At 44.5% G+C, this 27,941-nt stretch overlaps 1 protein-coding gene across 7 annotated transcripts in view; it reads right to left on the minus strand.

Moving 5' to 3' along the window:
• Window positions 1–5,454: 5,454 nt before the first annotated feature.
• The window catches only part of LOC120062001 (transcription factor COE1-like), an 89,658-nt gene continuing 67,171 nt past the window's right edge, over window positions 5,455–27,941 (minus strand). For 5 of the 7 annotated variants that reach the window (XM_039011795.1, XM_039011793.1, XM_039011792.1 and 2 more), the window contains 6 exons: window positions 19,004–19,092; window positions 10,969–11,034; window positions 10,406–10,580; window positions 7,732–7,914; window positions 6,012–6,215; window positions 5,455–5,486 (listed from right to left, as the gene is read on the minus strand). In XM_039011795.1, coding sequence (XP_038867723.1) covers window positions 5,455–5,486; window positions 6,012–6,215; window positions 7,732–7,914; window positions 10,406–10,580; window positions 10,969–11,034; window positions 19,004–19,092 — 749 coding nt within the window. The remainder of the gene's footprint in view (window positions 5,487–6,011; window positions 6,216–7,731; window positions 7,915–10,405; window positions 10,581–10,968; window positions 11,035–19,003; window positions 19,093–27,941) is intronic. The other 2 variants (XM_039011797.1, XM_039011796.1) reach the window with 1 other exon arrangement.

Consider the following 27,941-nt stretch of genomic DNA (forward strand, 5'->3'; position numbering starts at 1 on the left):
AAAGCTTCATATGGCGGCTCAATCGGAAATTAGCTTTACATTTATTTTGCGGAATCTGTAACGCTTCGCCTATACAGATTGAATAGAGTCATAAATAAATGAATACTACAATTTGTCCATTACTACCATAAACAATAACCCCATCCTCTGATAGGACAGAAGCAGGTTCCAATCCCAGACTATAGAACCCCTGGGGCCTCGGGCCGTATGCATTTCCTACTCAGACATGTCATAGGCTATAAAGATAACGACACACCTGTGAATACAATTTGCTTCGTCACATTGTCACAGTACCAAAAGCTTGAGGGACTCACTGACTATTAAACACTCAGACTCCAACTCTCTAACCTTATTCCAAAAGATGAGAAAATCAGTGAACCTCACACTGAAATATGTGCTCTTTTTTTGACAGTGCAGAGGTTGTGCAACACATGGTTTTGATGGGCCAACATCATATTTCCAAAGCTCCTCGAGCATCAGTCCTTCCCAGGAAACATGGCTGGCTAGGTTGAACTTTTGTACGGGTGATTTACATACCTTCTCAACTGTGCAGAGTTGGCGGAGGGCTCCAATGTCATCTCGGGCTGAGGCCCAAAGCACTTCCTGTGCAAGTCCTGAGTGCCGTTCTACTGTTATGAACCCCCCTCCCTCTACCCCCCCCCCCCCCCCCCCCCCCCCGCTACCTCCCCAGCCCAAAGCCAGGCCTGCGGTGTCACCATGACATCAACACACAGGAAATGGTCTAATACTTCAACATTTCGGAGTGCAGATGTATGGTGTTGTGGAGTGTCATAATGTCACCTAATTCACTCAGCTCAAACCCTGAAACAAAACACACCTGAACACAATCTATTACAACTCTGATTAAAATGATTGCGTTCTGTACTATGACAACTATGGCTATCTAATTTGATAGCCTAGGTCGAATGTTCCCTCTTGTTAACACCCATCCAGTCCTTTCAGATCAGCATGGTTGAAGTGATTAGATGATAGGAAAAGAGGCTTCCAGAAAGTATTGAGGTGCACCATGGCCGTCATATGAATAGGGGTCAGGCTTCGGCCTCTTAGTGGAAGCTTCCTCTTCCCCTCCTTCCCCCTTCAAGCAGATGCATTACTTAGTCCCTATGTGTTGCAAGCCAAATCACCCAGAAACAATACAACATCCTCCTCTTTCAGAGTGTGACCACACAACCTTCAAGTATCAACAGCCTAGTGGCCGAATAAGAACCTTTTTTACATTAAATCTTTACAGAGGAAACCCTGGTCATGTATTATGGAGCGCTCTTGTTCAAATATGTCAAACCCGTTAATGGCTTCTCTACACGACAAACCACTTGTTATGGGATGGTGACCATGTTTTATATAGCCTGGGCTGCTCAGCTTCCGCCCTCACTTGGCAGAGTCGAGATGTGTTTTGGCTCTGGCACCGGAGGCTTACAGGAGAAGGACTCTGGGTTCTGGGAGATGGCTTTCTGGTTTTCTATGGACGTGCTCCAGAAGGCTTTGGGTGAAGGCTCTTACTAACAAGCACTGTATACCAACAAACAAAGAGTCATCAAAACTCATCAAGAAACTGCTGACTACTAAAGTAGGGTTAATTACTCACAACCTGTGGCTGAGAAAGCTAATGGTGTCTAATCGGAGTTGTCGTTTGCAGCCTCAGATGCTAAGTCTCAGATAGCTTATGTTGTGATCCTCCTACGTGCTTGAAAGATTGGAAGCAGACTTCCTACTAAGGGGCTGCAGACTTGATAACCTCTGCTGGTCTACTCTAATAGCATCAAAAAGAGCTATCGGGCAGAGTTAAGGGCCACACCCTATGACCTCTGAGGAAGCCTGTGCACATTGCACACCGTATCAAACGGGTATGCATACACACAAACCCATTAACTCTTGCAAAAATGCACACTAGCGTGCTCAAAGGAATTGTCTTATGTGTTCTCTGTGTAGTGCCTTGAAGTGATGAAGTCACTTTGTACAGTTTAGTACACATAAGAGTCAACCTCCAGGCTTGCAACCATCGAGATTATCTTTTTGCCTGATGTTATGCTATCATTTATAGAGGGAGGAATTGTTGCTCTTACTCAGACTTTGAATGATTGATTCAGATACGCACCGGTCAATATGTCATCTGAGAAGCCCAGTTCGAGGGTTTGAGAGCCAAGATTTTCATCATAAAATGTGGTCTTTGGAGGCTATTGCACACACATCTCCCATAGACTGAGTGTTGGCTAGAACTAGCGTCCAAAAGGTTGAAGCTTTTGAAGGATGAGCTTGTCTGGAAAGTTTCTTATTAAGCTAGGAGTACTTAGTTTGATTCCTGTTGCCCCCTGCTATGTGAGGGAATAGATTATGGTAGATCTGTAGATAAGCCACTCTTATGCAAAATGAACTCCAATGCAGAACCTAGAACATCAACAATACAAGACAGTTTTCAAGCCAAATGTATTCTTTATTAGTCTGTTTCTGTACAAAAAGCACTGGATCACAGAAAAAAACATGCATCTATTTACAGCATGGTCAAAGACAGAAAAGGAAAAGTGGGGGAGAGATCCCCCTTTTGTATTTTAAAGACATTAATTAAACATTGTGCTTTGATAGAGTATACTTTGATGGTACATTTCATATTTGACAAAGATGCAGTACCTCTCCCCTTTTCATATTGAATTAAACATTGAGAAAGTACACGTTGCAATTTAAAAAACCTCTGCAGAAAACCAGGGCAGCAAAAAGCAATCTTTCTACAACTATAACAAACAAAAACATATTTTGCAAGCTATTTGAAAACTCAGTATAGGGATGGAATGGATACATGGGGGTGAAGGGGAGGATTGTGAGAAGTCAGCCAATATTTAACTCGAAGAGAAAACTTGTGTTTTCATTGAAAATGGGTTTAGAAGTCCATAATATTGAATTCAGATGACATTCTATGAGCTGGCCTTGACTCTCGTAATTGAAAAATGGCTCTCTCAAAGTGGTGCAACAGATTTTTCCTTCAGTTTTTTTCTTCTTCACAAGCCCACATTATGACTACATGTTGATGCCACCTGATGATAGCTGATTTATGTCAATCACTGCACAGAATTAGCATAAAATCAAAGGTTTAATCAGGCGCATCATTGATTTTTGTGACCTATTGTCCACTATCATTATGTTACACAGGCTATGTGGAAATTTGTAGGATGTATCGTCCAACATATCCTAGTTTAAACTACATCCACTGCAGCTCAAATGATTATTCAAAACCATCAAATGAATGACAATTGTAACTAATTCTTAGACATCTATGTATTTCTACTATGTTTTGTAACTTTCCCCAGGGCGTTGCTGTAAATGAGAACGTATTCTCAGTCAACTCACCTGGTAAAATAAGGAATAAATAAATCTGCAACAGCATAACTCCATTTTTTGTATTTTATTCTAAGACCACACTTCAATTAGAGTATCAAAATAATGAAAATGCATTGTATTGGAGCATGTTCTATTGTAAGGCATCAATTATGTCTTGTGTTCGTTTACGTTTCAAAACCATTCCACTGAAATGTGGAGCGATAGCTTGCATTACAGGAAATACAAATTGCATAAGTACATGATACAGATTGTATGCAACGACAATAACACCACCAACAACACTAACATCAATGGAAGGATCCTTGAGATCGGTGAACCCTACACTTGAGTGGTCCCTCTACAGCAGTTATTGGAGGGTGTACTTGATTTTCAACTTCGCTGCTGATTCAGGCATGTGTATTACAGGCATGTGTATTACATTCATTATCACCAAAACACAAGGAATAGGCTTGGGTCCGTAGTTAAGATGGGAAAGGAGTTGAATTCTAACCAATAAACAAAAAATGGATACGCCTACAATTTTAAGTAAGGAGTATGGAGGATTACGATGGAAGAGTTTTTGAAATTGAGAAATTCACATGAAAACAACCTTGCCATTTTAGCCACAATGACAAAAATGTGAATTAAAGAATGGCTACAACAAAAAAAAACATCTTGGTGCATATTTGTACTAGCCTTTGTCTTTTGTATTTTTTTCTCTCCATTTTTTGTAATTGTTTTCCTTTTTTGTATTTTTTTCTTGCTTGCTAAGATGCATTGCTCTTGTAAGTGGCCCAACTAAAATAGTGCATTAAGAAATAACCATGATAATACACATTTCACAATAATACACAAAGGACAAGGAGAACTGGCGAAAACACAAATGCTGTATACAAAAAAAGTTAAATATAGTATCGGAAAACCATTTTTATACAAAAGTGGTGGGGCGTATATCCTGCTTTGAAAGACAGGGTGACCATGTCATGTTTGACTTTTTTTAGTTTTTACAAAAGGGTTGTTCCTCTCCTTGTATCACTCTTTTTACAATATCTAAAAGGTATTAAGACATCAAATGTGTTTACATATATATTTAAGACTATCATTCAGGCCTAAATCACAAAAGGAATCCGAAAACATACTTTATAAATACATACAAAATAAGCACAATCAGAAGAATAACAAGAAATCTGGTACCTAAATGTGATTAAAACTGCTGCAAGCATTTCTGGTTAAAATCTACCAATCAACACACCCGGAAATATATCTATTGTACTATGTTTCAAAAATGGTAGACATCTAAAACCCTTTAACCTCAAAACCTCGGGCTGTTAGTACAACATTTGCTATTTGCTCCTTGGCAGAATGTGTGCCAACCCTTTCGTTAGATTAGAAAATTACTGCATTTTCCTTCAGATATGATAAACGCATATTATTAAAAGCTATGGTACACAAATTAAAATGCTAAAAGACTACGACATTAGATATCAGTTGTCTTTTTGAAGAGGATTTTTTATAGACATTGTGGGGAATTCTCATTGAAACTCCCACCAATTTTGAGTCTGACAATTGACAGAGTGTTGGATATTCATGGCTTCTGCACTTTTTCCATAGTTGACAGTTTTGAACTGTAGGCCTTTAGACTCTACCTGCTCACAGTGGTTATACGACTGACAATGAACTAGGTTCATTAGAAGATCCAGTCAAAATTGTTTTTCAGACATGCAAATTAACCTTGTAGGACGCAGGACAATGCTTTACACGACAAGGAGTAACTATCTGCCTTTCAAAACCACAGTTTATTATTCACATTGCTATATTTTCAGATTAGTTAACCCTTCATACATATCTATGTGGGAATGCTACCTGTTGGGCAAGGAATGGCTTACAAGTCCCAAAATGCAAAACACAGAAAGTGACGATGAAGTCAACTACTGAACCAACACAAGGATAATCTAGCGTCATTTTACGGGTTTCCGGTTACTTGGATTTTCTTTGTTGTGCTGTTCTGTTTCCAGGAGTGAAGAGGCTTGGTGGTCCTGTTTTGGAGGTTGATGCGATTTAAGCTGACGTTGTAGAGATTCTGTGAGCTAGTGGGGATGTGGTCAATCTGGCAGAAGGCCCTCTTCACATAGGTGGGACTATTAGACCTGCCATGGCTGAAAGACAGACACGCTGGTTACCTAATAAAGTGGGGAGAAGTTTTGTATCCATAACACATTTTGCATCGATAAAACGGTAATATAATGTTGTAAGGATACATATCCCATAGAAAATCATTACACACCCTCTTAAATGAAAAGCCGTGTGTTGAGGTAATTATGATATGCATATGGATTTGCTGCAAAACCTAAGAATGACAAAATTATATTTTTCAAATATAATAACTTTTCCAGTCATGTTACATTGACTTATAATCAGTCACTCTATGTCAACAAAGATTCTCAGCCAAATTATTTGATTGTGATGAATGTTTTGAAAAGTCACTCAGATTCCAAAATCTACTTTACCAAGAGCCAGAAGTTATGGATCAACTTTGACCTTCAATCCACTACTACCTCAGGCCACATCATTATGTCATGTGAATTCTAGCATTACAGGGTCTCCATGACAACGCCCTTTCTAACAATAACCCAGGCAGAAGTGGACGGGACTGAGAGGCAGGAGAGGGGTGGGATGCTCACCCTGTAGGCTGCTGCCATTGGTGGTGGTGCAGGTGGGGGGCGGGGAGGTCTGTGGCCGCACGACAGGGGCGAAGGCGCTCTTCTGTTTGACTGCAGAGATCATATGGACAGGAGAGAATGAATAAGGGCCTATGGGTCCACCGGAGAACAGAGGGATGGAGGAGGAGGAGGAGGAGTAGGAGGAGGAGGGGGAGGTGGTAGATCCTGACGGAGAAGACAGACAGACAGACAGAGGTTGGTGAGTGAGTGGACTGAGATGAACTGTAACAGTAAGGACATGCATGGGGGCTGAGGAATGAATGCCTGCCTGAAGAAGGGTCAAGGTCTGGAGTAACAAGCCCGGAGTAAAAGGTGCACAATATTTGCAAAGTTGATCCATAACTTGAAGGCCCATTTTAGACTTGACACAACAATACCTTGTTCTTGAGGATAGCAGCAACCTCCATCCATGTTCACAACAAAAAATAATTGTTTGTATGTGTGTACAGTATGTGTAGAATGTTCATGTATGAAATGCTGACTGTGATAATAAAGCAATTGTATTATAATCACAGTGTATTTGATACCCCAATCTCCCCCATAATGGCTTGGTTAGTCTCTGTAGTTATTGCACATTTTACCACAAGAAATATGATTCCAGTAAAGTATAAACCCCTGAAGCAGTTTATAGTCCCATATCTCACAAATTCTAAATGGAAGTCTAAAATGGATGGCAAAATGCAAACTATGTGCATCCCTATATGTGAATAGTTATTTTTGTTTCATCTTCCTTGAACTATTGACTTATACTTGCTCTGTAACATCACAGTTGAGATTTTTTGTTACTAATCCAACTTAATGGGTTTGACCCAAAGCACGAACGATACTATGAGGGTGTTAGAATGTTAGTAGCGGTCAGTAATGAAGGAGATGGAACAAGGTATAGGCAAAGCAGATGAAGACTTTCACAATGCATGGTACAGACAGACAAACCCAACCTTTCTTTTCAGTAGACAACACATAACCTTCCACATCAAATGCCAGAACAAAACCTACTTTCAGTTTAGTATCCAGAATCTACAACCACTGAGACGCTGGCATTGTTTTTGTCTGCCATGCTCTAAACACGTCTCTGGGAGACTTTGATCTGTGATGCTGTAGCCTAAACAATAAGCAACTCAAAAAGTCCCAGTGGGCGACAACCAGAGTTCTAAAACACCTGTAACCTCAGAGTGGAATCGTGACTCTAAGCATGTCAATTAGAAGAAAGGATCAGGGACAGAGACACCGAAGGGTTCTAGCACTGAGGGAGAGAGGAGGAATCCCTGTGATGTCATCTACGCGATGTGTGTGTGAGGAATTCCAATGCAGATCTTACAGCAGGTGTCCTCAACACCAGTCCTCCAGAATGGCAGTGGACGCAGGTATGTTCTGTTTCTTTGCCTCTACTGAATTGATCAATACTAAATTGGTGCGAGTCCACACACTTTGTGCCCCAGGTCTAAGCCAATCACTGTGTAAACAGGAAGTAGGAGATAACTAGCAGACACTGCATCCCTCCTGGACTGAATCAGAGTATTACTGTCCTAATGAAACCGTGTGTTGCTATCCCACCACATATATAACTACCCAAATAACACCCCCCACCCCTCCACGGAATGTGACGTGCCTTGAGACCTGACGCATTGAGATGCAATCAGATATATTAATGATCATTGGGACCAAATAAGACTGTACTTACTTGCGTAGGGGGAGTTGGCAGCGGAGCCGTTGAGGAAGCTGGGCGAGCCTGGCACCCCCAGGTTGGTCATGCCCGCTCCGTAACCGTTCATGGTGGACGTGATGGTGTTGTAGTTGGACTGCTGGGGCGTGGAGCTGGGGACGTAGCCACGGGGCGATACGCTGTTGGAGTTACGGGAGTAACCTGGACGAAAGGAGGAAATGCTATAGTTAATCCAATGGCATCAGCACAGTGCAGTTTGAACAACATCACATTTCTATTCCATTGACTAACTCCAAAAGCATGGACCTGATTTTTACTATTCTAATATTGAGTATTCCGATTTGCATTGCTCACCTCCAGAACTAAAACCACCCGAGGCAGCATTTCCCCTCTCCCTTAACTGTTTGAGCACAATTCCCTTTACACTTCAAATCAGAACACGGGTTAATAAATATTATGTCAAAAGTGATCATTAGATTTGGTAAGAGTCGGGCCTATCAAAATGGAACCATAGTGGGAAGTTTCCATGTTTCCCCAATGAATTGAAGAGTTGAATCGGACACGGTGTGGCTTTTGAAAGGGATTGTCCCTGCTGGCCCTCCCTCCACTGTTGTTCCTGACATGTGTTTCCCATTGCCTGCACTCTTCCTGATCCCAGGGTAGCGCTCCATCAATCGCTCTCCTGCTGGGAATTGCGTTGGCTCAAACCAGGAAGTGGGAAGAGAGAAAGAGAGAAAAGAGTAGAAGAGTGAGGGAGAGAAAGGGGAGGGAAAGGGAGAGAGAGAGAGAGAGAGAGAGAGAAGGAAAGAAGTATGGAGAGGAAGTGAGAGCACACTGTGCCTTTCTCTCTGGTCTCTAAGCCCCCAGATGGGTAGGAGCCCTAGTGCCTCGTGAAGGCAAGAGGGCTATAACGAAGGGAGAACGGGTATTCAATACATCCTAGATGAGGGCCAATCAACTAAGGGCTGGGGGTGGTAGAGGGGGGAGAGAGTTAAGGCAACTCCACTCCACTATTGGGGGGAGAGATGAAGGACAGGCCTAGCCTAGGGGGAGCAGTCAGTAACCCTATCCAGCTATCGCGGACAGCCTCTGGAGGTCAACGAGACCGAGACGCGCCACAAGGGCCGGGTAGTACCCCTACTCGCTCCAGAGGAAACTGTCAACGTGAAGTAAAACAAGTGGAGTGGATGCAAGTTTGAAGACAAATGCCAGAGGAGGAATGATATAATCCATTTTTGCACACAACGTGATGTAAAGCAGATCCATAACGCTCGTCTGGAATTGTTTCAGTAAATTGCATTGCTTATTCCTTTCATAAAGCTTGGCGTATGAGCGGCCCTCTATATTAATATTTGAATCATAGTATGTCATTTCTAGGAGCACAAAGAGGCGTTACAGTAGGTGGGAAAAAGTCTGATTCTGGGTTGCAATGTTCCAATGATTATGGACATACACTATGGAATTCTGTATTTTCACGATGGCTGCAGTCCTGTTCCCATGACTTCATAGATTACTGTAGGTGTTCACTCGTAGGTTGATGTGAAAAGCAGACAAGGGGAGGAAGGGAGGAACTATGCTGAGGTGTCAGGGGAGAGAAAACATCTCAAGATATCTCTCGCATTTCCTCTTTCTGCCTGTATCCTCAGGTCCGACGTGAGCCAATCTGTTCATCACACATTCAGACCTATTTCCTGTGCATCAGTCACAGTGCGGCTTTGTCAAAGGAAACAGCCCTCTCTAGGATAGTGGTGTGTGTGTGTGTTTGTGTGTGCGTGAATGCATACATGCCTGCATGTGTGGAGGGCTTTGCGTTATAATATATGCATAATAACATGCTTACGCATTTTTGGAATTGTATAAATAGTGAATTCACACTTGCAACAATGGTGTCAAGCATGCACTGAAAAAAGAGACACACACTCACACTCTGCTCCCTGAAATCTTGACCGAGCTGCTGTCTTCAGTGTCTAAACTCTGGTTGTTTTATTCATGCCACCTCGTCTGCATTTTTTAACTCATTAGCACCTCCCCTTCTCATACACCCCTTCTCTACCCCATCCACACACACACACACACACACACACACACACACACACACACACACACACACACACACACACACACACACACACACACACACACACACACACACACACACACACACACACAGTGTTGTATAACTATCCTTGTGGGGAGACACAATTCAGTCCCATTCAGAATCCTATTTTCACTCTCCCCTAAACCTAAACCTAATTCTAAACCTAACACTAATTCTAACCTTAACCCTAAACCCCCTAGAAATAGCATTTGACCTTGTGGGGACTAACAAAATGTCTCCTGTTGGTCCCAACAAGTATAGTTAAACACGTCCACGCTCACACACGCACAGAGGGATACATACAAAAAAACACACAGAGGGATACATACAAAAATACACACAGAGAGATACATACAAAGGCATACACACATTTCACTGAGCGTATATACGCACAAATGGCCACGCCTGACGTATATGGCTGCTAAAAGCAGCTAAAGTATTGCTAAAGGATAGCCATGAAGCTTATATTAAAGAGAAACATAGGACGATCATATCTACAGGGACACCAATACACAGAGAAGGTGTGAGAAGATCAGAGGGTGAAGGGTGAGGGTCGTGGAGTGAGGGGTCATAGTGGGGGGTTGTGACACTCACCCTGGTCCCCCTGCGAGGCCTCGGAGATGTTGACGGCCAGCTGGCTGCTGAAGGAGTTGACTCCCATCATGCCGGAGTGAGCGGCCGAGCCGCTAAGCGAAGGCAGCTGGTTGTGGCTGCGGGGGACGCTGTACAGTGCCTCGGTCAGGTCAGCTGCCCGCTTCAGAATGATCTCCTGATGGGAAGGAGGGACAGGGAGAGGGGGAAGGTGGAGAGAATTGTGAGTTTAGAGATTTTATGTGTAGTGTTGAGTATTTCTTTGACCTGATGAACCTGATCATATATTTTATTTGGGCCATGTTACCCTTTATTTCCTCTTAGTCAGTACATTTAGCCCACTTCTACCATCTAGACACTACATGGGTAGCTATCCTGGCCTCCCAGGTCCTTGTGACCTGGCTGTTCTTGAAATATAAAATGGGATGTTAATTTAATCTGTGATAAATCCCAAAAAATAAGAACGCTTCACGCGTTTTAGAGTCGCAAAAAAGGAAAAACTTCAATTAATGCCAGGGATATGTTTAAAAGGATGAGAGCCAATAAAAATCTATATGATTACATACCTGGTTATTGTGGGGCATTCCGTACAGGGCTTCTACTAAGTCTGCTGATCGCTTTAACAGCACTTCCTGAAATGACATCACATCACATGTTACTGAATACTACAATTCATTTGAATAAAAACACAGTATGTTACCGAGTTACATGAAAGATTCCACACTCATTACAATTTCAGAATCCTGGAACTTGTTGATGGTTGATAGTAAAAATCTGAAGAAACATTTTACTGCTCGTATAAACCTAGAACATTAAGACCTAAAACATGTAAGCGGTAAAACAATCTGGGATGTTTTGGTTTTGTGAGCGTAAGTCATTCACTGTAACTCTGTTTGAAAGTTATAAATAGGTTGCTGTAAGAGTCGTACCTGGATTTTGGGAGTTGGGGTCATAAAATGGGGAAAGCATTCAAAATGTAATCATTGTTTTACAGAGTACAAGTCAGAGATTAGCTTTAATGGCAAGGCCTATGTGTGATAAACAACCCAGAGAAAGCAGCTGTCTGCATCTCATTTCCCCTCTCCCATTCTCTCACACACACACTCACACTATACTCTCTCCCAGTCAGCACTTAGACATCTCAAGTATTAGGCCCAACCACTCCCTTCTCAACCTCTAATGTCTCGGCTTGCAGGGGGTTTACGTTTTTGTTAGAGCACACATTTTGTCACGGCACCACATAGTAACAAATTGTCATGATCAGAGGGCATCGTTACCAGGCCTCTAATCAAAATGGCTGCCGATGCACCCTGGAGGGAGTGGGGGAAGGGGGAAGGAAGAAGCCTGAGGTGGTGGGAACCCATTAACACTTTCAGACTGCCTTCAGTGCTTCCGATCCGCCACTTCAGACCCCAGCTTATTAGAGCCACATTGCATCTGTTTATTGAATTTCCCCTGCCTAATTCACCCCTCCCTCCTGCTCTCTCTCTCTCCCACCATCATCCCTCCATCCCCACCTCCTCCATTGCCCCCGGGCTGTTTTCCCACCACCCAGAGGAGGAAGTGTCCAATCTCTCCCCGTTAGCCCAGTGGGTCGCCGTGGCGATGGCTCTTAATAACAATAACAGGCCTGATAGATAGATAAATAGGGTCTGCCGGAGGAGGCGTCGCTGACAATCTCTGGGGCTAAATTGGGGGACAAACAATCACACATTCACACAAGGTCCTGTGCCTTTTCACTGGAGGAATGAGAGAGGAGAGGAGAGGAGAGGAGAGGAGAGGAGAGGAGAGGAGAGGAGAGGAGAGGAGAGGAGAGGAGAGGAGAGGAGAGGAGAGGAGAGGAGAGGAGAGGAGAGGAGAGGAGAGATGGGACGTCATAACATGCGAGTGGAAAGGAGATGCGAAGTGAAGAGGACAGAGAAGAGGAGTGAGTGAGGTCGGGAGGGCTGGGTTGGTTGTTGTTTCCAGGGCTCTGTGGATGAGAGCTGGTGTTGTGGGAGCCTCTGCTGGAGGTCTCTGGGGTATTACAACGAGGAGGGGCCTCTGTCTGCTTTTCTGGAGCGTGATTGGTTCCTACAACACATCTAGACTTTTCCTTGTGTTGTTAAAAAAAAAAAGAAAAAAAAGTTGAACTTGACCGAAACGCTGTCAAAGGAAATGTGCAGTGCTGTGGTGAACATGTATCCGGGAATAACTGTTTTTCTTATCGTTTAACCATTTAACTCTTCCCTCACTGTTGGCCCTGTGTTCAGTGTTTGACAGGGAAAGAGTGCACGAGGACGCTCTTTCTTTTCTGTCCCCCATTTCCCACGACAAAATATGACCTCAGGAAAAATGATTCAGTCGAATCAGCCTGAGGAAAAACCATCTGCCCAGATGGGCAAGGATACTGACTTGAGTTACAGTGAGGAAGGGGTGTGTGCGTTATTCTTAACTTAATGTATTCCCTCCTGAATATATGCTTGAAAGGAAATTAGATTCCCTTGTTTTATTAACATATTGGTTTAGTTTTTTTACCATGTGCACATTTTTTTTTAGAAAGAGCATGTGTGAACGAATGCGTGTGTTCGAGTTTGTGTGTTTGTGTATGTATGGGTGTGTGTATGTCTGTGCGTCCATGCGTGTGTACAGACGTAGGATCTTAATTTGAGCCAGCTTTTTACAGCACAAAAATAATCCTGCATCAACAGGAAAGGTATATCATTATGTGGATTATAAATAACGGACATTTTTTTGTAGGGCTTGATACATTTTTCGAAAGGGGAAAAAATTTCAATTACAAACTTTAGAAGCCTTTTTAAACCTCAAATACACAAAAGTTTGCATTTCCAAGAAAACTCTCAGCAACAAAAGAGTGATCAAATTATGTTGCAGATCTATCTGAGATCCACCGTGCCAGTGTGCCCTTCCTCTGTGCCTCTCCTTAGTGGGCATGCCGACCCACCTGCCTACCCCCACACTCCTACTGACCCCGCAGCTATCCTGCAGGCACAAAGTCACACAGACACACACACACCGCTACCCCCACTGCAACCAAGCAATATAGCTCCTGTCACTCTCTATTCCACCCCTAGTCCCTACGCCCAAACCCCTATCCACTGAGAGAGGGCACAATCTGTCACACCCTGGCACTGCCAACATATCCACCCCTGTGAGGAGTGTCTCAGACCCCTCCTCTCCTCCTCTCCTCTCATCCTATCCCCTCTCATCCTCTCTCCTCCCCTCTGGCATACGCTCGCTTCATTAATCTCCATTATAAAACAGAAGTTAGTTAATGTCTCTGAGGCTTGGCGGCTGCAACACCCTGCCTGCCATAGGGAACTTTGGCAACCCCTTCCCACCCTGCCGCCTCAAACACATACAAATACGCACGGACACACACATACGCAAACACTTACACACGCAGCAATATACAAACACATACACACAAGCACATGCACTCACAATCATTCGCACGCACACATTCCTGCCTCTACACACTGGTGTGTGTGTGTTTGCCACAGTCGGTCTCTCTTCTTGTATTTTCATTAGGCAATGACAAACACGACAGCCTTTCTCAAGTTAATGACGCCTTCGAGGCCTTACTGCTTGCTGGTGCTACTCTGTTTGTGTGTGTGTTTGTGTGTTCAATTGTTTGAAGTGTGTGGCCATTTTCGGATCATAAGAACTGCCCCAACTAACCAGAATCTCTCAAACAAATGCAAAGGAAATACTCTTTGGAGTACATTCTCCGGAGCAGGGATTCCCAAACTTCTCCGGAGGACACCCCCCCTAGCACTACACAGCTGATTCAAATAACCAGCTCATCATCAAGCTTTAATTATTAGAGTCAGCTGTGTAGTGATAGAAAAATTTATGTAACCCAGGGGGGGCAGGACCGAGTTTGGGAAACCCTGTTCCAGATTATTATCGTAGAATAAGTAATGCTGGTCTAAACAATAACAACCATTCGATAACCAACCAAGAACAGGCCGTCTGTTCTGAGAACCTCATTACATTTCCTGTTACTTGACTTGGACCATTGGAAATACATCACAGCACTTTGCGACATAACAGCAAGGATTATCTATGCCTGGGCCTTGTGGTACTGCAGCTGTGGTGCATGTGTGTGTGTGGAGGTGAGATATGGGCGGTGCACTGCCTTGCCGTGAACCATACCACACATACACACATATCCACATACACACACACACAGACGCACACACATGCACACGCACATACACTCCTCTCCTTTTAGCGGCGCGGAGAGACAGCGCCATTGGATTCCTGTCAGCCCAAGTGCCGGCAATCAGAGCGCGGGTGTTTTAACACAATCAATACGGTAATGCACTATCTCCCAGTTATCATCATAATCTCTTATCACTGGCCCACACCTCTAGGGAGGGGGGGGGGGGTTCAGACTGCTCTGCACTTCCTCTCAGAGATGGACGGAGGGAAAGAGGGATGGAGGGTTAGAAGCAGCATGTCGGCTCATTCAATAATCACCACAGACAATGAACAGAGAGATTCGGCGGATGAAGATACTATGGAATTGTCCATGGTGTGTTAAATGCTGGTTTAGTGCTCGTATAAAGTGAGTGTCACTTGAATTAAATATAAAGGTAATATCTTGATTTTTGGAATTACCCATTTGCAATATGAATAAACATCAAACATGGAATATGCAAGGGTGGAAAGATTCACTGAAAATGCACTGAATACTCTGGGATAAGAATAAGAATAGAACAATAACATGGTTTACACCGAATTCTAACCATGGAGGAGTAATGTACAGTCTGGGATGTTATATCTCAGCATCCAGAAAACACACACTCTCACATGCATGCAAGCACTTTGCACAGACACAAAGAGAGAGAGAGACAGAGAAACAGAGACACAGACAGAGAGACAGACAGAGAGAAAGACACAGAGAGACAGAGAGAGAGACAGAGAGAGAGACAGAGAGAGAGACAGAGAGAGAGACAGAGAGAGAGACATAGAGAGAGACATAGAGAGAGACATAGAGAGAGACATACAGACAGACAGACAGACAGACAGACAGACAGACAGACAGACAGACAGACAGACAGACAGACAGACAGACAGAGACAGAGACAGAGACAGAGACAGAGACAGACAGACAGACAGACAGACAGACAGACAGACAGACAGACAGACAGACAGACAGACAGACAGACAGACAGACAGACAGACAGACAGAGACAGAGACAGAGACAGAGACAGAGATAGACACAGACACAGACACAGACAGACACAGACAGACACAGACAGACACAGACACAGACAGACACAGACAGACAGACACAGACAGACAGACACAGACACAGACACAGACACAGAGAGAGAGAGAGACAGAGAGAGATAGAGGGGGGGGGGCAGGAGGGAGGGAAAGGAGTGTTCTCTCCTTCATCCTCAGTGGGTCTACTGCCAGTGAGGGATAAGAAGTTGGCCCAACAAGAGAATCCCTCCCTCTGTGAGAGTAGGACGGGTCTGTTCCCAGCCTCTATCCTGGAAACCTCTACACTGATGACTTAGACTTGGGGAAAAACAGGTTTTAGCTAGTATATGTCTATTTTACGACCTCAGACAGAGGGGGAAACCATTTCATCCACCATGCTCTCCTTTTGTCTGTCTCAGGGCCAAAAGGGAAAGGCACATCCAGCATTCTGGAGCGACAGACCACACATCTAGAGAGTGTATGTCTCTTTAGGGTACTTCAGAGCTCCAGGTGGAATAACTCACAAGGCGAACGATATGAAAGAGCAGGAATTATAGAATCCCTCTATCCTGAACTGGCTGGCGTCATCTTCAAGTCAGGTCGATTGAGGAAATGAATTCCGATTTGATTCATGAGTTGAAAAATGCAGATCATCTTATATGAGGATTGTTTCTCTTCAATTGATTTGTTGAATTTGAGAAAATCGATAAGTTAAATTACAATTAATTACCTATCGACTGGAAACCCTGTCTATTTCACTTCTCCTTGACTGTAAATTTTGTAATGGTGAGGTATTTTTTTAACATTTTAGTGACACCGTAACAAAAGGTACTTCTCACGGAATTTAATTTCTTTACTGTTACAGACATACGGTACTTTAATATGCTATTTTCATGTGGAAATGTTATGGAATGCACCTTGATCATACGTCATATAGTTGAACAGCATATCTCTTTTACCCACCTCACCTAACCCAACCCTCCTGAGCCCCAGCCCCTACCCCAGCCCCTGCAACCAGCCCCAGCTCCAGCTCCAGCTCCAGCCCCAGCCCCTGCCCCTGCCCCAGCCCCTGCCCCCAACGCCCCAGTCCTCCTTGCGTCTGTCTCCAGACATATTCCACTTTCTTTTTTTCTTCCATTGCTTTCCAGGGGCTCAATTATGGGAGGATGGCTCCCTGGATCCAGAGGTGCCCGGAGAGAAGAGATCAGCTGACCCGGGAGAAGAAGTCATCCGACAGGTCCCTTAACAATGATAAATCCCCCCTAGCCTGGCTCTGCATACCACCTAGCTACAACACACAGGAAAAGCTATGGCTAGCTACCGCTTCCACATCATACCACCAAACTGATCTCTTCAAGTACATCATCTAGATCAGGGGTGCGCACACACAGCTCAGGTGCTGAAAAGCTACAGGGTGTGCAGGCTTTTATTCCATCCTCGCACTAACAATTGCATTCAAATACAATTGTCCCCTAACCCTGGCAGTTAATTCCAATGTAATGGCCAAACAGGTAGAAAACACATCTATTCTCCTTGAACATTTGATACCTCATATGAACCAATTTTTTGTTGTTGCCGTTAACACATTTTGGCCAATAAGACGGCAAACTCTTCACCTCGGGTTGCTTTTTAGCTCTGTCTCCATTTGTTTGTTTGCTCTGTATCAAAACAGGCCTCCCGTGTGGCCGTATCTTAGGAAAATAGGCCCTCCACATGTAAGGAATGCATCACCATCCAGGTGTCTATTTAAGAGGATTCATAGGCCGTTAAACTTGCCGTGACCTGGGAATGGGTCTGGGTCTTCTACCGCAAAGGTCCTGGAACGGAGTGCCTCCCATGCTGAGCAATGAGGGGAGGCTAGAGCTTGAACTCGTTTCACATATCCTCCATAGATCTGGACAGGGAAGTGTCCGCTTGCAGCCAAGGCAGACTGGAAATGAAATTAGAGGCGAACCTGATCCAGCACCAGCCTCCGAGGTCATCAGTGACCAGTTGGCCATGCTTTAGCCCCGGTCTGGTCTGTCTGTCCATCACTGGAGCTAGGGTTCCAGCTCTGACACCGGCTCGTTGGAGAAGTGTGGTTGCCAACCTCCTAATGAAATCACTCGACAGGGGTTTCTCGGCTACAAAGGAAAACACCAAAACCAAAGGAGCCCAGAGGAACGATGGCCAGTGTTTTCCTATCTTAGTGTTTCCCCCCTGTCATTATTTACATGGAATATCTCTTATTCCCACCATTCTAGACTTGCTGTTTCTTCCTGTAAAAAATAAATAATTACATTTGACTTTAATTGGTTCCAATAGCAGGGTTTGGTGTCTATAGCCTCTGGATGTAGCTTAGGGGAGCTTTGCTCCCTGCCTAAGAGACAAACATTCTACTATCGCTCCTGGCCAACCTTTCTGTCCTACAAGAAAAGGAAAGGAGAGAGGATAACAAAGGGATGAAATGTCAACCTAACTGTTCCCGAGTGATATTGTGAGTCTATCCTGACAAGTCACATTGGGTGAGAGCAATGAGGTACTTCACGAATGGCAAGCTTTAAGGTGTTACTCTTGTTGCTATTTCATTCTGTCTAAAATGTCGGGAAAGCTCGCAGCTGGATGGAAGGCGGAGGAAAATCTATTTGCATATTGAGTTTTCTTTTGAATAAATAAATATATAACGGCTGATGGGGACATTCTCCCTCCACCACAAATCAGGGCATCAAAGGGGCCAGACAATATATGCTCACTATTAGTATCAATTTACAAATAAACTACTTTTTTGGTGACTGGATCTCAGACGTCAGATTTTGATAAATGGTTTCAATTTGGCAGCTGCTTTAGACTGTCAGGCCCCATCTGATCATATCCCCCTTTACAGCAGTTCTCTGCCCAAAACAATCTCACTCATTTAGTGGAGCACCTTTTAGGGGGAAAATAATCTTTTCATACTAACCAGGCGGCAAACCGCCCAGGGCACCTGACGGCTGCCCTACCTGAGTCTGTGCCTAAGTGTGTGTGTCGGGGTGTGTACGCAAGTATTTATCAAGTGTGTCTGAAAGGCAGTGTTGAGCCTTGCATACACTCATGTCTATGTATAAGTGACTTTGCATATGCATGGCTGTTGCTACCTCAAACCTAAAAACAACCAGACCAGGAACACTGTCTCAAACACCAAATACGACATCCCATAACCACCTGTTTCCAATTGTACGAGTTATCAGAACAATGTGCCCCTTGACATCAGAGCCTGTTCTTAGGGCAAAGGGTTCATAATTCATCCAAATCTAACAAATCAGGTTTATAAACTCAGATATTTGGCGGTCCGAAGTCTGGGTGGTCTTTGGAGTAACAACAGGTGATGATGTACTCCTTGGTGTCCTATGAGGCACGCCACTGACCTTAGGTAACCTCTCGGGATCTCCTGGGTGTCTGGGGATGACCTTCTGTAGCCTCTGGAAGCCGTAGTCGATGGTTGGCTCATTCAAGGCTGGAAAGAGAGAGAATTATCAAGGTTGGAACATTGCTGAGTGAAGCAGCTCAAACATGCATTTAATTCCACGCTTGTATGCCTATGTAGGCCTTATGAAGGTGTTATGTCACATTCTAGAGGAATATCTCCCCTGACTAGCTGTCCTGCCTTGATACATGTGCTCTACAATAGCCTTGAGTGTCAGCCCGGCGTCAGGCGATCTCTTCCTCCACCGTCACGTCTCTCTCTTTCGTCTATTCTATTTATTAAGCTTGAGACCTTCCACTCAACCTGTCCCAGTCGCTATCCCTTTCACAGGGCATTCCTAACTAATTCAATTGCACCTCCCTCACTCTAAGCCTCTCAGGTACCCCCCTTTTTATTTCACCCCCCCCCCCCCACATTTGCAAACAACGCAATCTCCATTCCTCTCCATTTCGAGACGAAGGAGAAAAGAGAAACAGCCGGAAATGAGTTAGAGAGATATTTCTCCATAATCAAGCCCATTAATCATAAAAGGCTGTCAAATTTGACTTTGGGGACAATTTGTCAGCCTTCTTGCCCTCTCCGCTTTTGTCACCGGTGCCTCTTGTATTCCGTAAGGATGATTGACACACCAAATGCCGGTGAGTAGAATAGCTAGTTTGCGCTAATATGCATAACCGGTGCTTTCATGAATAAGAATAAGGTGGTGGCGGCAGCGTAGGGTCTTTTCAAAGGCCCGCTGCCGTTTGTCGCGAGCGGCAAATAGATGTTATTACCATTATAACAATATTTGTTTTCTTTCCCCGGGAACGGGCACCCGCGAGCTGCTAAATCAAATTTGTCTGAGGCTCGTTTCACACCAAGGGAAGGAGAAAAGGGCTTTCAGGCTGCGGCTGGGTCAGGATGTTATCTGAAGGGTGACGGAGCCTAGACGTGCCCTCTCCACACAGGCTGCCATTTTGAATATCTGCCCCTGTCCCCTGAGAGGGACCTAGAGAGGAACGTTAGCAAGGCCCAAACAGATTACACTCTCATGGACAATTTCTCCCTTGTCGGGATGAAGGGGATAGTCTACTTTGAAACCAAACACGTCTTTGGATAATGAGGTATTCCTTAGGCCTTGTCAGAGAGCTAGGGCTGAGCATTGTAAAATGGAATTTCAACACAATCAGGGAAAATTTGAAAAACAGCCAATATACCAAGAGAGTGGGACACTATCAGAGAGAACCAGTGGAAGAGAGACAGCGCAATAGAAAAGGGAATGAGCAGCACAGACAGAGAGAGAGACAGAGACAGAGAGACATAGAGACAGAGAGAGACAGGGCAATAGAAAAGGGAATGAGCAGCACAGGCAGAGAGACAGAGAGAGACGGAGAGACAGAGACAGAGAGACAGACAGACCAGACAGAGAGCAAAAAAAAGAAAGAAAGAGGGAGAGAGCGAGAGAGAGAATGTAATCTCATAAAGCTTGCCTCCTAATGAACCTCTCGATTGGGAGACAAGAGGGTAGTGAAGCAGACATCTCTTCCTCTACTGCCAGGCCCCTCAGAAATTAAGTCCATTACTTCCCCTTATTAAAATCCCACTGCACTTTGACCCCAGCACCCCATTGGCTACCTGCAGGCCCCTGTTCGAGGCCAATCGATACGGCAGCCTCCTTCGCAAAGAGCCCGAGTAATTGGAGAGCGCCGGCGCACTGCGCGAACCCTGACCCCCTACGTATTACACACCCCATATGAAGATAGATTGCCTGATTTAGTGTAAACATATGCTGCAATTCCAGCCATCAGTGCCACTTTCTCCATCGTAATTTGTATAGATTTTTTCTTCGGGGGCCCAGTCGTCTTTGTGGTGTCTGACGTTTGGATTTTTTCAAGGGGGAAAGATAATGCAGTTCGCTGGGAAGAGGAGGCGGGGAGTAGGAGTGCGGGAGTAGGAGTGAGGGAGAGAGAGGGACGGAGAAAGAGAGGTGTGGGCGGGGGGGTATACTTTATTTATTTATTTAATCATCCATTTATTGCTCTCTATTTCTCGCTCTATGAAAGTGATCAAACGGTCGACTGGGGTCTCACTAAACAGAGCGTCGTTATTAGGTGACCACTCGACTGGGACAAAAGGGAGGGAGAGGGTGAATGGGAATTTCCACTAACACACTCAACCAAGCCTGAGAGGAGCTCTAGTGAAATATGATCCCAAAGCACAAAACTGTATTAGATAGGGAAACATGGTGCTGGTGACAGCAGGGCACAACACAAGCAGGACAGACATTTTCGGGTTCAGGAAAACAACGAGCTCCAAACTTTAGGCATTTAAAGTCAGATAGACCATGTAGCATTAATTGGTATTACAGATGATAATGTTAATTTAATCATCGCCTTAAGTGTCATGTCTTCTACCTTAATACTCTGATATCATTCGGACTTCATTTAAATGCAAAACTCCACTTCTGTAGGTTGAGAGGATTGTCGCAAGTAGCAAAGTCTTTATTTTTTGTGAACAAAAAGGGCCCATTTGATCGTACATGTGTAACATTTCACCTTTCAACCCACGTGGAAAAACCTCCACATGTCGAGCCAGATGCCCTAACCTATTTCTAGAGGTTTAGGAGGAGGCTACCTAAAGCTCCCTCAAAAATCCATTCCCATGTTGCTCTCTGTCTTATTCCAAAGGACCCAAACGACTTCAGTTCGCAGGAGCAAGAGGTTAAGTCAGAGTTAGAACAGTGTACAAGGTCGACATGATCAGAGGGGACGCTTACTTACACCCCTGAACCGAACAAATATGGGAAACATGATAGAGTTAAGGTGGGCTAGGCACCAATATTCTGAAATAGCTTCCTTTCCTTTGTTGCTACTGAGGGATTGGATAGGTGTTCAACTGCAGAATTGAAACAAATCAAGTCCTTTCAGATCGGTGGTCCAGAATGGGAGAGAGGGAAAAGGAAGCTAGTTAATATTATTGGAACGTAGCAAGTCTCACTGCTCTTTTACAATCAGTCTCACGGGGTGTAGAGACTAAGGCTCCAAAGCTTTATAGGGTTTGCATGCTCAAGAGGTGCCTTGGCAAAATATGTATCCATTTATTCAGCATATGTTTACATCCTCATACTCCAATGCGTTTTACATCTATTTATGTTGAGCTATTTTCTATTTACTTTCCCTCACCGTCGCTGCCCTTCCAACCGCTTAGGTGGCTTCTGCTTTTCTACTTGGCTGCTAGCTGATTCTGTACATGTTTACCAGATATAGCTGATGGATGGAATATGCACTTTAGGGAATCTTTTTTCAGCGCCTTGACGCCTTTCACTCCAGTGATATCCTTGTTGAAGGCACAGTCATGTCCCCGATGAGGATCATCCTCAAACCCATAAATCTCCACTATCCTGCTCCACCACTCAACACATAGGCTCTCCGTGGCTTTCCCTATATTGCACGTATCATTTCAAATGGAGTCCATATTTCATATGAGATACACCATCAAGGCCCCAGCCCATCCCCACCGCCCGGCTGACCGAACAGGGGATTTGAAGCAGCTTGAGCAACATGGGCTCCAATTTTCCATTCCTATCATCTCTATTCATGTTATGATTGATGCAGGTCATCGCTGCGTTTGCCCCCGTCGCCTACAGATGTGTGTATCAGATCATTTCCTCCCTCTCTTCTGAGGGAAGAAATTGTCGGACGCACTAACAGTGTGAGCCTGATCTGAGTCTGTCAAGTGCGGCTGTGTGTTGTCGGCTGGGGGTTGTGGGGCACCGACCGGTCAACAAGCATCTAAAGCCGCCCTGTTACTGTTACACACGTGCACTACGCTATTGATTAACTCCTTTCATCCCCCTCTCTCTCTCTCGCTCTTTCATTTGTCCCTCATTCAGAGTAAGATGACATAGCAACCCACTGGGACGCGTACAAACGTGCGATGCTAAACAGAACTCTGGCTTGAACTGCGGTATGCTGTTGTCTGTGTAAAAACAGTTGCTTTCCCCAAACATGACTCCATCAGCATATTATTCTGCACTGTATATATAACACACTGTACAAACTCAATACATAGACCTACGGGTAACCATACACACACCACGCCCCCCACACAACACACACACACATCCCATCATAGTGAGAGCATAGAAAAGAGAAATTCAAAGCAAGAGGCTTGATCAATCATCCGGGCCCCCTTGCGATCGATGCTCATAGAAATTTCATGAACTTTAAACTGTGATTGACAGACAGACAGACTGGCCCCAGACAGACATGGCCTCTTTAAAGTGGAGAGCCACCAGGGAAGATGAAAGGGCTTCTTCCCTCACCAAACACATACTTCTAATTAAGACTAAAACACTTTGGTGATATGGGAACAATTAGCCTGACTGATGTAGTCTGTATGACTCCTATGACCTCCAGTGACCCCTGTCTGACACCACACTAGACCACATAGCTTTGAAGAGAGAGAAAAACGATAGACCACACCTGACCTTCAGAGGAAAGAGGGAATCTTTTAATGGGTACAGTACATTCGGAAAGTATTCAGACCCCTTGACTTTTTCCACATTTTGTGGATTAAATTGTTTTTTCTTATCAATCTATACACAATATCCCATAACGACAAAGCATAAACAGTTTTTTAGAAATGTTTGCTAATTTATTACAAATAAAAAAATTGAAATTTACATAACTATTTAGACCCTTTACTCAGTATTTTGTTGAAGCACCTTTGGTTTCATCAGACCAGAGAATCTTGTTTCACATGGTTTGAGAGTCCTTTAGGTGCCTTTCGGCAAACTCCAAGCGGGCTGTCATGTGCCTTTTACTTAGGAGGGGCTTCCGTCTGGCCACTCTGCCATAAAGGCCTGATTGGTGGAGTGCGGCAGAGATGGTTGTCCTTCTGGAAGGTTCCCCCATCTCCACAGAGGAACTCTGGAGCTCTGTCAGAGTGACCATCGGGTTCTTGGTCACCTCCCTGACCAAAGCCCTTCTCCCCCGATTGCTCAGTTTGGCCGGGCAGCCAGCTCTAGGAATAGTGTTGGTGGTTCAAAACTTCTTCCATTTAAGAATGATGGAGGCCACTGTGTTCTTGGGGACCTTCAATGCTGCAGAAGTTTTTTGGTACCCTTCCCCAGATCTGTGCCTCGACAGAATCCTGTCTCGCAGGTCCACAGACAATTCCTGGCTCGATCATGGCTTGATTATTGCTCAAACATGCACTGTCAATTGTGGGACCTTATATAGACAGGTGTGTGCCTTTCCAAATCATGTCCAATCAATTGAATTTACCACAGATGGACTCCAATCAAGTTGTAGAAACATCTCATGGATGATCAATGGAAACAGGATGCACCTGCACCTGGATGCACCTGCACCTCAATTTCGAGTCTCATAGCAAGGGTCTGAATACTTATGTAAATAAGGTATTTAATAAATGTGAAAACATTTCTAAAAACCTGTTTTTGCTAGGTCATTATGGGGTATTGTGTGTAGATTGATGAGGAAAAATATTTTTTAAGAATTTAAGAATAAAACAATTTAAGAAATGTAAGAATAAAACAAAATGTCGAAAAAAGGAAGGGTTCTAAATACTGAACTGTATTTTCAATGAAGTAGGCCTATCAGTTTACCGCATTTTGTCTCCGTATGTCTCTGTAAATCCTACACAGATGTCAATGGGACATAACTCATGTCTGGATTCAGCCCCAAGTCAATGAGTACTTATCACATCCATTTAACGCTACAAGTGATGAAACTACACTTACTCTAGATTCCCTGAAGTTACCGGTAGAAGATTCCTCTTTTATTAGACAGACCAGATCTCCACTGAGGGAATTCCCCTCTCTTCCACAGAGACATGCCACATTTCATATATCAAAGACAGAGATCTACTCGACTTTAAGGAGGGGGGACTAGCAGAACTCATTTCAGATAATAAGCGTTTCTGTGGGGGTATTGTAGCCTGTGACTCAAAAATAATAACTTCTCAGGTGTGTGTGAGGGGGTATTTCTTTGAGGCACACACTTTCCCAGCCTTGTCACTCCGGTCTAATCAAGGCACCAAGGAGGTAATTATTCACTAGCTGATTAACATATCTTGCCGCTGAAGCGGATGCACACTCTAATCACAGGGGTTGCGTCATTCTCAGATCTCACAGGAGACGAGAGAGGCAACAGAAGGGAGTGGTTGTGTTGCTGTCACCTCCACTTCTCCCCATGCTCTAGAGGACAACCATCGATGTGATGTTCTTCTGTGTCTACGTGAAGAAACTAAATGTTTGATCCGACGGTTCAGTGCAATACTGTAGGCACAGGGTGGGGGGGTATGTATTGCAGGGTGGGGGGGTATGTATGCTCAATCATGGGGAAGACTACTGTGCAGCAAAGATGGACATCTGGAAAACAATTAACACATGATTGTGTAAAAGTGATAATTTTTCTTTCTATACTGCACGCACGTTGATACCACGCCTGCTTGCGCATAATTACCTCCATGTGTTACAGTGAGAGTATTTAAACAATAAAAGCGCAGTAGTCAATTAGTCAGCGTACAGTGCTACAAAAAGAGATCGCCGACAGGGCTGGGAAGGACCAACACACCACGTCGAGTAAGTCAAATATTTTACAGAGGCTCAAATTCGACACGACGGAGAAGCCGAGGTATAACTCTCGCTCCTTTGTTACATGTTCACAAGACCTTCAGCATACTGTATGGAACATTTTGCTAATATGTTCCATGTGGCCAGCCCCTGTGTGTGTGTGTGAGAGAGAGAGAGACAGAGAGACAGAGAGAGAGACAGAGAGACAGAGAGAGAGACAGAGAGAGAGACAGAGAGAGACAGAGAGAGACAAAGACAGAGACAGAGACAGAGACAGAGACAGAGACAGAGAGAGAGAGAGAGAGAGAGAGAGAGAGAGAGAGAGAGAGAGAGAGAGAGGGGTAAGGTACAGTACAGAGTGGACCATTGTTTTTCTCCTCGCTGTGATAGGAACACTGGCCCTGCCCAACTCCAAGGCAATATGCCCTGAGAGAAAACAGCGACTGCCCATGCTGAAAACCTCTTAAGGGTTCAGCCTGGGAGGGAGTGGCCGCCAGGGCGCCAGGTCTCCTTTCACGCCACACAACAACCAGGTCCCAACAGCAGCTCCTGCTAGCTGTCTCTGCCATTGGCTGCATTCTCCTTTCCGAATAACCTCATCCAAACCAGCACTGGATTGCCACACGTCAGATTAACCCAAATAAAAGGCTATGTAGCTTGGACTGGCTTCTCACACCCCTTCACTCTAACACCCAACCTCTGGGTCACACGTCCTCTCCCTCTAGACAGATGTGTTTTGTTGTTTGGGGGGATTTGGACAAGATGAGGCTTGCCACGAGAACCCCCTGAGGCTGCTGCCCCCCAGGCTAGTGAAATAGTAGTCACAGACTCAAACCATGCATCACTCCATGAAATGGATCCGGCACAGCGCGTGTGTTGTACACTACACTGCCATCCACGAATGATGGCATTCACTTCCTATGAATATTATCATCCGTTATGGCAGAGGAATTAGTAACACTATTAAAAATAGTACAATTTCCACGAGTAGTGGTAGTAGTACTAGATAGTAGTAGTGGTACTAGAAAGTAGTAGTAGTAGTAGTAATGGTAGTGGTAGTAGTGTTAGTAGTGGTAATGGTGGTCCAGTAACAGCAGTGGTAGTAATAGTAGCAGTATCATCATTCCAGTATTTAGTGGGGTGGTGTTAAGGCAGGGTGGTGTTGCTGGATCCATGCTGCCAGCCTCAGTGCTTGTAATGCATAGATCAATGTGGCCTATGGGGAAGGGGAATCGATGGGTGCTGAGTTATTGCAGTACTTGGCCACTGATTTTTAGAGAGCTGTGTTTTCCCAGGAAAGTCAATACCTCCAGGCTCCCCTCATTAATTTCACCCTCCCCTCCTCGAGCTGCACCTGGGGATATACAACCCCTGAGAGAGACTGGAAGTCCGGGGGAGGGAGGGAGGAGAGAAGAGAGGGGGCAGAGAGGGAGAGGGAGGCTAGGGAAAGAAAGGGTAAAGGATGAGATGGAGAGAGAGGGGGAAGATGGAGATGTGCAGTTGGCAATAAGAGGAAGATGCATGAATAAAAAGGAGAAAGAAGTGTGTGGGAGAGAAACCATCACATTTGTATTTGGATATCATGTGTGTGAGATATGGATTTCAAGTACTGCACAAGAGAAGGCTCAAATTAATGATTCTGACTGGAGGGCAAACAATCCAAGAAGCCACTGGTCTGTCTGTCTGTTTGGTTATAGGAGAAACCAGCACCTATAATATCTGTCTAGACACCAGACCCAACTCTTTAGTTCCAATATCAAGGAGACCAATCTCTCACTGTCTCATAAGTCAATGTGGGCCCAGACATATTAAGGCAGTGACAGAGTCAACATAGTCCTGTATGTCTCTGTATTGTAGATAAGCTGCAGTCACATAGAAAGTGTCAGGTAACAGAGTGCCCCCCAGGAGCGCAATTCGCTCAGGTTCATTGTATTGCCATTCTAGCCCATGGCAACAGTTTTAATGCCTAGGATCAAAGCCTGGAGACACCGTTCTCTGCTACAGAGGGAAGAAAGGGAAAGAGGGGAACTTATCTAGGTCTCTTTTTTCTCCCTCGGCTGAGTTTAAAAGAATAAAACATTTAGACCCATATGTACCTCTGTCATAACACGACGTGTGGAACACTCCCTCTTTTTTGGCATGATATCAAACAAAATAATGTGTTACATTAGTTAAAACCTTTGGTATGTCATCTCTACAACTCAACTGATTTGCTACGCTATTCAACGCTGTTTGATAGGAGAGGGCTATGTTTTTGGGAGGGGACGCACTGAAAGACGAGCTCACTTGGGCATCTGGAAGT

The sequence above is a fragment of the Salvelinus namaycush genome, chromosome 17, assembly GCF_016432855.1.
Source record: "Salvelinus namaycush isolate Seneca chromosome 17, SaNama_1.0, whole genome shotgun sequence".
NCBI classification, from domain to species: domain Eukaryota; kingdom Metazoa; phylum Chordata; class Actinopteri; order Salmoniformes; family Salmonidae; genus Salvelinus; species Salvelinus namaycush.